This window comes from Peromyscus californicus, unplaced genomic scaffold (genome assembly GCF_007827085.1).
Source record: "Peromyscus californicus insignis strain IS unplaced genomic scaffold, ASM782708v3 Scaffold_4__1_contigs__length_199733344, whole genome shotgun sequence".
In the NCBI taxonomy this organism is placed as follows: Eukaryota; Metazoa; Chordata; class Mammalia; order Rodentia; family Cricetidae; genus Peromyscus; species Peromyscus californicus.
The window spans coordinates 166,127,346-166,137,765 of NW_026294562.1; the positions used below are offsets into that span (position 1 = coordinate 166,127,346).

Here is a 10,420-nt window from a genome sequence, read left to right on the forward strand (position 1 = left end):
CCTGGGGCCGGCAGCTTCAGATTCTCCAGAGGTTCTCTTGGGTGACTCACTCTGTTATCTAGAGGCACAAGCTAGACAGTTTGTTTCACCAAGTTCAAGGTATATGCTCCTCCTTATGACCAAGGCTTTAAACTGTAACCGCAAAGGTGTGTGTCATTTGTCTGTCCTAGCCCATGAAATTGACATCAGGACTGATGACCCCAGCCCAGCATCTTGTCTACACTAATGGTGCCCAGGAAGGGAGTCCTTTACAACGGGTCCCGCTGCACCTGGTACAGGTTTGGGGACGGGGTGGGAACCGTGTTCGGCACCAACCAGAACACAAAGGGCTAAGAACTGGAGCTGATGGTAGTGCAGCGAAGTGCTGCCTTACGAGTCGTTGGACTCTGCTCTCCACTTCCTGAGCTTGCTGCACAGCAGAGGCTGGCCTTGAACTTGTGATCTTCCTATCTCAGCTCCCAGGAGTGTGCCGCATGCCACTGTTAAGCACAGGTTAGGCCCCCAGACACTCAGGATCACTCACTTGACTTCCCCACAGCTGGGATCCTCAACACAGAGGCAGAAATATAAGCCTCTGTGTGTCCTGCCTGTGTAGCCCAGCTGCGACAGCATCAAAAGGAACACGACGAAAAAACAAAGGTGGTGTCACTGGACACAGAAAGGATCTGAAACATGAGTGAGATTCTTCAGGTTTGGGGAAAAGGGGAGACCAGCCAACTACAAGTTTCTAAACAGAGGAGACAGGCAAGCTTGAGAGAATTATTGTTACTTTATTATCAATCCTCACAAACAACCAGGGAGTCTATGAACTAGAGAAGACAAGTTGTCCCGCCTGGAGAAGACCAAACCAACTCAGCCCGGCCACTGGAGGACCTGGGTGCCCAAGACAGGGACGGAGAGGCGACCACCTCTAACTCTGGAACACACCTTTTATTATATTTTGAGACAGGTTCTTGGTACATTATGTAGACCAACTTGGCCTTGAAACTTAAGACAACCCTCCTGACCCTCCATCCCAATTTCTAGGATTACATGGTCCCTGGCATTGAATCTGCCTTTTTAGAAATAAAAATTTTTGGCTGAGAGATGGCTCAGCCATTAAAGGCTAGGCTCATAGGCTCACAACCAAAAGACAAGAAATGAACAGTTCCACTAAAGTTTAACTTCTAAGATAGCTAGGTGACAGCCTCTCCCTTCCCAAAGCCCAGGCTACAATCCTGATGAAGGAAGGCTCAATAACCAAGGGCTATCCTCAGTCCTTCGGGTTTGGCAGAAGTCCACTTCCACTGGGGTTCAGAGGCTCTGGGCCTCATACTCCTGCTGAAGCCCCACCCCATTCTGTTATAGAAAGGGTTAAGTCCAAAAGGTTGCAAGAAGCTCATGACAAAGCATGCTGCTCTTGCTAGGAACTGTCCGTCTCCAATGACAGCGTAAGTGAGCAGTGCCAGAGGGGTGCTATGTGACAGTCATATGCCAGAACCAGCAGGTTCCTGACACTTGCTAGGACAGAAGCAGGACACAGTCTGGCCTACTTGCTTTAGAAAAATCTTTGTCATTCAGACATGCCTTCTTGGGAAGCCGGCAGGTGACAGGTGGGCTTAGAGCAGGCACGTACACACCTCTGGGCTGCCATACCTCAGCCTCACTTGGGACCCAGGCACTCCACAATTCCACTCCCCTTCATGCCATCGAAAAAGAAGAAGTTGTTGTGAGGAGGGTCCCGCTGAGACAGGGCCTGGGGAAAGACAAGAGGGCTCAGCTTCAATATTGAGAGACATAACATTAAGTATTAAGAGAGAACAACAAATTGACAGGCCTTCTAGAAGTGGACTGGGAAAAATTAAATAAAAATTACAAAATAAGGGCCAAGAGGACTCTGGGTAAAAGCTTCTGCTAAGCCTGACACTCTGAGTTCAATCCCTGAACCCCCATGGCACAGAGAGAACTAACTCCTGCAAGTTGTCCTGTGACCTCCACATGTGTTTCCATGCACCAAAAAAGGGGACTCAACAGCCAGGGTAATGGCACAGGCCTCACCACTCAGCACTCAGGTCTGTGAGTCCAAGGCCAGTGAGGTCTACATAGTGCAGCCAGACACAGTGAGACCCTGCCTTAAACAAACAAAACCAAATCATACATAGACGATTCAGGGCGGTGTTCCTCAACTGAGGCCAGGCTGCCTTTATTCCCAGGAGTCACTAGCATGTCTAGAAACACATCTACCATCTCTTTCTTGTCCCCCTCCTCAGGGCACATTCTCAGTAGAAGGAGCTGTTGTTACCAGTGGGGGTGGGTGGAGGAAGAAGTACTGTCTGAGGATGCCAGAGACAGAACACTCCTAGAGCACTGACCCAAAGCAGAGGTGACCCATGTCTAGGCTGGCCTGTGGTTCAGCCTGAGCAGCTGGAGCTGCAGGTGCCGGTGCTGACGTGACTCACTGACACAGGGTTTGCTGTGCTGGCTGCTGCTTTCAGTACTGCCTCTCCCACTGTGTGCACAAGTCACGAACAGGGATGACTGACGCCTAAAGCCTGCCAGGACAGTGGCAACTAGAAGGGTGCAAGGAAGGAAGGAAGGAAGGAAGCGAAAGCTCATCTGCAGACTTTCACACTCGCCCTCTATCTCCTCCTCCCGTGTACTTTTTATAGGTTCCCAGAGAGAGGGCCTCAGATGCAGGCCCTCCTGCCAGCTGGCCAAAATGTTGTAAGCAGAGGGAGTGGAGCGGATGAAGGGACAGGGCACAGGGTGAACATGGGGCAAAAGGTAAAGTGCTTCCCGAGCAAGATGGGGTACGAGATTCCAAACACACCCAGCAACCAAGAATGTGGAGTGTGCTGACTGTCTGGGGTAAACAGAAACAAGATGCTGAGCAACAGCTGTGCCCGCCGGCAGGAAGGAGGGGGCAGCATGAGGACAGGGGTGCGCAGAAGCCATCACCAACAATGGTTCCAGGCCACCTGCCCCAACCTCCATTCTCCACACCCCCAGGACAAACTGCCACGCAGTCTCTGGACGGGTGTTGTTAGGGCGCCATCTGCAGGATAACATCTCAAGAGATGCTGGCCTCTCTTACTTCTACAGCTCTGAGTCTAGAGTGAAGAAGCAAATAAGTTTAGTCCAGAGAGCCAGGCAGTGGAGTGAAAAAGAGCCAACGTGCCCCTCGGTCTGAATTTACTTGCAGAGATGTGGGGAAGTCAGTCAGCCAGGCACACCTCTGTCCACAACAGACAAGGGCGAGCAGCTCCCAGAGCCTCTAAGAGAAGAGTGGCCATGGTGGTGCACGCCTGCAATCCCAGCACTCAGGAGGCTGAGGCACAAGGACTGAGTTTTCAAGGTCAGCATATAGACTGAGACCCTGTCTGAAAAAAACAAAGGTTTCTAGGGACTGACTCAGAGGCCTTGGGTGTGCTAAGCACACACTTCGCCACTGTTCCCTGCATAAGACAAATATAACAGTTGGGCAGACATCGAAGTCTCCAAAGGATATAAAATCCATTTCAAAGTTTGCCCAAGTTTTAGCAACCCAAACACTCTAGAAAGACTACACTAGTTCTTAGACCTAGTCCTCTTCTGTATGTAAGGCATTAACGGCCCATGACGTTAAGTCCCAGGCCACTGTAGAACCTCACACAGCTGCTGGCAGAGCATACGCCCCCCAGACACTGAACTTGGCTACAGATAGCCACAGCACTCCGAATAAACAGGGGGCGCTCTGACACCACTGTGATGGGTGTAGGTTAGGAGCACAGGCGCTGGCCTCTCTTCTGTCTCCCTCTTAAACTAGGACAATCTTGATCTGCTCACACAGCTGTCACAGCAGAGAAAGTAGCAACTATAGGAAGCAGCCGAGGCCACTAGCTGGCTGGCCTGTGGACAGGCTAGGTAGAAAGCCAGGGCATGCATCAAGGCTGAGGGCAGGGGATCAGGCAGGTCGGAGCCAGCCACCAGCCCTTGGCTCTATTAGTGCATAGTCAGGGCGCTGGGGTCAGCAGTGAGTTCCATCATGACTTTACCTTCACAATTTCCTGTGCCAAGATCCCTCCAACCACAGCACACACTGGGGCCATCTCAGAGAAGCAGTACCTAGAAGACAGACAAGTAAAACATAGCACCAGGGCATTGGGGGCTATCCTGGATAAAAGTCCTAGCCAGAGGGCAGTGCTAGAACTGGCATCCAGGCGTGAAAATTAAATCTGACCCCAGGGGCTCCTTAAATGGGTGGGAAAGACCTTTAACTTTGGAAAGCACTTCACATGATTTTTTTTTTTTTCAAAGTTGAAGGAAAGACTATCTATCTCTGTGCTTCCTAAAAATAAGGCCCTACAAATACCAGATGTGTGAGTGCCCCAGCACATTCCCGCAATTCTCTCAGCACACAGGCAGTGTGTTCTTCTGTATGCTATTCTCAGAACCATGGCTGTGTTAACATGCAGAAGATGGAAACACGGGGTGTAGCACCAAGTCTTGATGACCCTCCTAGAAAGCAGCTCCTTCCTTCTGGGCCTGCTTGAGTACTCAGAGGAGACTGTCAGCCCTCCAAAAACCACCATCGTGGGGTTCAATACACATTTAGCTATAGGTTCCCAAAGGAAGCTGCCCAGCTAGTTCCCAGCCCACAGCACAGAGGGGTCAGTTAGAGGAGCAAACTGGGGCAGCAGCAGGCCACCCTGACTCTTTTACATGGGTACGCATGCCTTCTAGACAATTTTAAAGGCATACCACCCATACACATATAATGTAAACTCAACTACCAACACCCACCCATTCTGTGATCTGGTAAGTCAATGATAAGTGTTTAAACTGCCATCAAGGAACCATGCACAAACCATCCAAAGGGTCTGCTGCATACTAAAGAGACCCATCCCATATGGCACAGTAAAACTCAGGCACAGACGACCAAGTGTGGTAACAACGTTCCTTTTATCATAAAACAAAACCCAAAACAAGACTACATAGCTCAAGCTGGCCCCAGCCCTCAGAATGCTCCCGCTTTAGTCCCAGGAGTACTAGGACTGAGAGTGAGGAAGTGAGAAGCACTCCCACGCCGCCATCTTTCTGTTCACGCTCATGGTGCTGGGGACTAATCCAGGGTCTGGTGCATGCCAGGCAGGTGCTCTGCAGAGATACACCCTTTGCCCTCTTCTTACCTTCTGAGACGAGAGCTTACTAAACTGTCCAAGCTGGCCTTGAACTTGTGATCGTCCTGCTTTTGCCTCCTGAGCACCTGACATTACAGGACATGCTACCACAGCCAGCTTGTTAAACAAACAAAACCACTCACACACCTATATTCTGCCTGTTACACTCTACAGTATTTTGCTTTTTTCCTCCTCAAAAGTACTGTTTTAGGCTGTGGTGGCGCATGTCTTTAGCCCCAGCACTGGGAGGCAGAGGCAGGTGGATCTCTGTGAATTCTAGAACAGTCAGGTCTACTAGAGAGTATACAGACATGAAGACCTGAGTTTATCCCCAGAACCCATGTGAAAGCTAGGCATGATGGAGACAAGATGATACCTAGGGCTTTCTGGCTAGCTAGTTTAACCAATGAGCAACCTCCAGGTTCGGTGAGAGACTCTGTCTTAGAAACATAAGATGGAGAATGACTGAGAAAGATACCCCAATTCAACCTTTGGTCTCCACATCCATAGGAAAGCACATGTATGGGCACCTACCCATAGACATACAAACCTGTCAGTTGGGGCTGGGGCTGTAGCTTAGTGGTATAGCATGTGCTTAGTGTGTTTGGGTCCTGTAAGTCAGTCTCTAGCACCAAAAAGAAAAAGCAAAAAAATAAATCCAAAAGAACAAAGAACAAAAATCCCACAAAGTTCACAAAGGACGACATGGGTAGGTGAGAGGTTGAAGTGGTCTCTCTAGAGTCCTGGTTAGCCTTGAACTCACGGCAATGCTCTTCCCTCTGCCTCGAAAGTTGATGGGAGAACACGTATGTGCTGAGATGTCTGATGCCTAGGACAAATACTACACGATTCCACTTACATGGGAGATTTAGGACAGAGTGCACTGGAGACCCCAGGAGCGGGAGGAATAGAATAGGTAGTCGATGATAATGGTTGTGCAACAGTGAGAGCAGAATTAATGCCAAGGAATGGCATACCCAAAAATTGGTAAAATGGGGCTAAGAGCACTTGCTGTTCTTCCAGAGGATCTGGGTTCTAGTCCCAGCACCACACAATAGCTCATAACCACCTGTTATGCCCAGTTCCAGAGCATCTGACACCCTCCTCTGGCCTGTGTGCTCCTGCACACACATGGTGCAGACAACATGCAGGCACACATCCACACACATGAAGTCTAAGTAAACAAATCAAAACAAACCACTGAACAAAACAAAGGCTAGAGTGAGGCCCAGGGAGATGACTCAGCGTGTAAAGGCACAGACCTGGTGACTTGAGTTCAATCCCTGGAACTCAATAAAGGTGGAGAGAGAAGGGACTCCACAGGTATTCTCTGACCCCCAGACACACTATGGCACATGTATCCTACTCTCCCTAACACACCTAAAACAAATGGCTAAAAGGCCAAATTAGAAAAAATTATTACTGACTTTACTCATTTACATCTCTATTTACTAATGTGAACGTGCCACAGCGTTGAGTAGAGGTCAGAGGACAACTTGCAGAAGGCTGGGTTTCTTCTTTCACGATGTGGCCATAGGCACTGAACTCAGGGTGACAGGGTGGCGGCAAGTGCCCTACCCCATAAGCTCATCGTCCCAGCCCAAGATGGCTAATTTTGTCATGCATACTTTACTATCAATTTGTTTTGAAACAGGATCTCATATAACCCAGGCTAGCTTCAAACATGCTACATAGTAGAAGAGGGCTCTGAACTCCTGATCCTTTTAATTTTTAAAAAAATACAATATCAATTATTTTGTACATAAAGTTATGAATATTTGTTTATGAAGTGCGGACACTATAAACACACCCTAATAAAGTAAGTGATGGTTAAATTAATAGCTACACATCCAGGCAGTGTAATAACAAGTATGTTCAAGTAACAAGCGGATGTACAAGTAACAGAGATCTGGTTAGTAACATAAATAAGCTGTAGGGTATACTGTAAAGAGGCAGTTGAAGAATATCTATTATAATATTTAAACAACAGAAAAAAAAAATTATCTGGGAGCCCAGACCCAAAGATGTTAGCAGCAGCTGAAACAGGCCATCTTTTCTCATCAGAAAAGCAATAAGGCTCTCTGAGGAGACAGCACTCCAAACAAGATGGTAAGTGGCACAGGCCAGATGAAGGACAGACACGCAAGCATAGCTGTCCCTGCTCAGCAGCACTGTCACGCAATTTGTAAGGGGTAGCTCCGCTGAGAGCGGGAGACAGTTCCTCAACCACAGCCCTATCCTATCCCCGAGCCTGCCAGCAGACAGGTTTCAAGAGGCCTCTGAACACCTCTTACTTAGAAGGCAATAGGAGAAGCAGCTGGACACACAGAACCTAGACAGGGGATGCGGTTTCTACAGGGGGTAGGAGGAAGAGAAGGGCCAGCCAGTAGCTCATTAGGCCATGTACAGCCTGTCCCTTCTGTTGTCTGGTGAGATATAAACAGCCAGTTCATCACCATAAATGCTCAAATTAGTCAATTAGCTGTGTGTCCACTGACTGCCTGGGTGGGTCTGCTGGAGAAGCTTGGTGGGACTGAGTGCTCCTCAGGCTCTGAAGGACAGAGCAAGCAATGCCTGCTCCTCGTGTTCTGGTCCTTCCCACAGCAGGAGCAGAGTGCCAAGCGTGCAGTGCTGCCAGGCCTGCTCTTTTGTGTCACTCTTGCCAAAGTGCCTCAGAGACGGCTTTCCTAGCTGTGGAGGACAGCCTTTTGGTTCCCAGCTGCACAGGAGTTGAAGAGCAATGGTGCTCCTGCATGGGTGATGCTGGCTAGGGTGGGTACGAGGAGCCCCGAAAGAGAGAAGGCTCTAGGAAGAAGGGACTCTCTGACCAACTGTACTGCGGGAAGGAACCTGGAAGCAGTATGGGCTAACAGACACAGCCGTGCAGAAAGACGTCCGTGCAGGGGACTAGTCACTGTGCTTCCCTGAACTTCTACCCCGTGCCTACCAACTGCATTGCTTTGAGGACTAAGGCAGATCATGAGCTCACTGAGCAACTCTCCTGTTGCAGAAAGCTGCTCAGAAACTGCAGCAAATAAACTGCAGTGCGCACAATTCCTAGGGCTACAGCTTGGAGGCTCAGGGGTTGGGGGGGGGGGGCGGTGGCAGAGAGGGTCAGCTCAAGTGTGCCCAAGATGGCAGAGCTGCCTGGAAGGAACTCAGGGCTACTTGTGCACAACATCCCAAGCCTGACTGTGTGAGAGCCAGAGACTGCCAAGGCTAGAGCTTCCCAGAGCCTGAGGACTGGATCTGAGGTCTCTACTGAAATATACCTGCCGCTGGATGACAAAAAACTACCCCAATATCTACCAAGTGACCAGGCACACCTTTAGACCCAGCAACTCGCTCCTTATTCATTCACCCTGTAGCTGAATCTGGACAGTGTGCGACCCAAGGAGACACAGTACAGCATTACACAGCTAAGACTGAACACAAGGCCAGGAGGCAGGGAAAAGCTGTAGTGCTCCACATGCTGGGATCCTCCACCCTGTGACAGATGAGGAAATGGCGCACCGATGAACCCTCACACAGGACAGAGTGAGACAGAAAGGCCCAGAACGTGCTAACAGACCACATCGCACCTTCAATTTCAAACCACATGAAAACCAAACCTACAAGTCTTCGCTTCTCTTGCAGTGATGGTTAGAGCACTGGTAGGTGGTTTATGCAGCTGGCAAATGTGGTACAGGAGTCCCCTTTGAGGCTTTGGGTCTCCATAAAGACAAACACCAAAACCAGCTGTCTGTCTGTCTGTTCAGATACCAACCTGACAAAGTCATCGGGAAGCAGGTCAGGACTGACGCCCAGTGAGTCAAGCACATCATTTCGTATCTGCAGCAGCAGTTCAGCGTCCTCACTGTAGCTCTCAGAACTGGGATCTCTCCCTTTATCTGTGCGGAATTTCAGCAGCACTGGGAAAGGGGAAAAGGAGGTTAGAGAGCCAATCTTAGAATGAATGCTCTGATCTCACTTCAAATCTCAATAGAAGGAAAACCCAAAATACCTTTTTTTTTTAAATATTTACCTATAGGAAATAATACATTAATCAAAATGCAGGCCAAGTGAAAGGTAATACACTTTCTTCCCCCATCCAACAAATGCAGCCAGAGAGGCAACTATAGCAGTACAACAACTAAATTTCCTGTGACAAGTGCTCAGAAAGTAAAATGGGATCTGACCCAGGTCAAAGTCAGGTAAGGCTTTCCTGAGGAGGAAACAAGTAAAATGCGTGTGGGCAGAAGAGGCCAGCAGAAGGCCCCGTTACTATGACCTGGAGGAGAGGTTGGGGTGGGAGGCCTGCATTCTAGGCATCAGTTCAAAGGGCTGCTTCAGCCAGAAAGGATAGCCAAATACTCACTCACCAGACAGGCAAGTTACTGCAAACAAACCTCCCTTAACACAAGAACTATGTCAACCTCCAGGAACCCAGGAAGCAGGGAGAGGTTCCAACCCCGTCTCGGCACCAGGCTTATGTAAGGAGAACTTAGTCCAAATGAAGCAGTACTGATTGACACAAGCACTTTCTGCGGCTGCTGTACCGGCCCGCTGTCACCTGTGCACTTCTTCAAGGCAGAGCGACCACAGGGTCACAGTCTGCCCCATACCACAGCGTATTTCAGAGTGGAGGGAGACACGTCCATCAGCTTCGTAGCCTAAGCCCCGGTGCTCTGCACAGCACTTACCTGGACAGGCACTTTACTGTTAGCTAGATACACTCATTTAAGTCTTAGCCCCACAGGGCAGAGGCTCTTCCTGAAGATAAAGGAGACTGGAAAGCTGAGCCATCTCAAGTTGTTCCAGGCTCTTAAAAATACAAGCATTTTGAACTTGACCCAAGTAAAGAACTATTTCTTTTTCTTTTTTAAATTAAGATTTTAAATTATGTATAAGTGTGCGTATGTACATGTGGGCATGTACACATGACTGCAGGTTCCTGTGGAAGCTAGAGGTGTCTGATCCCCTGGAGTTACAGATGGCTCAGTCGCCTGAAATGGGTGCTGGGAAACTAACTCCGATCCTCTGGAAGAGTAGCAAGTACTCTTAACCCCTGAGGCATCTCTCTAGCTCCAGGTTTTTTTGTTTGTTTGTTTGTTTGTTTTGAGACAGGGTTTGAACCTGTCCTGGATCTTGCTTTGTAGACCAGGCTTGCCTGGAACTCACAGAGACCCGCCTAGCTCTGCCTCCTGAGTGCTGGGATTAAAGGCGTGCGCCCCAGGTTTTTTGATTTTTTTTTTTTTTTTGGTTTTTCGAGACAGGGTTTCTCTGTGTAGCTTTGCGCCTTT

The 10,420-nt window shown here is 49.1% G+C and overlaps 1 protein-coding gene across 2 annotated transcripts in view; it reads right to left on the minus strand.

Annotated features, from left to right (window-relative positions):
* Positions 1–750: 750 nt before the first annotated feature.
* Positions 751–10,420, minus strand: part of Sae1 (SUMO1 activating enzyme subunit 1) — a 54,715-nt gene continuing 45,045 nt past the window's right edge. The window contains exons 7-9 of one of the 2 annotated variants that reach the window (XM_052761116.1): positions 8,905–9,049; positions 4,014–4,083; positions 751–1,735 (exon numbers count right to left, since the gene is read on the minus strand). In XM_052761116.1, the coding sequence (XP_052617076.1) occupies positions 1,643–1,735; positions 4,014–4,083; positions 8,905–9,049 (308 nt within the window). In that variant the 3' untranslated portion in view covers positions 751–1,642. Of the gene's footprint in view, positions 1,736–4,013; positions 4,084–8,904; positions 9,050–10,420 lie in introns of those variants that run through there. The other variant, XM_052761117.1, reaches the window with a different exon arrangement.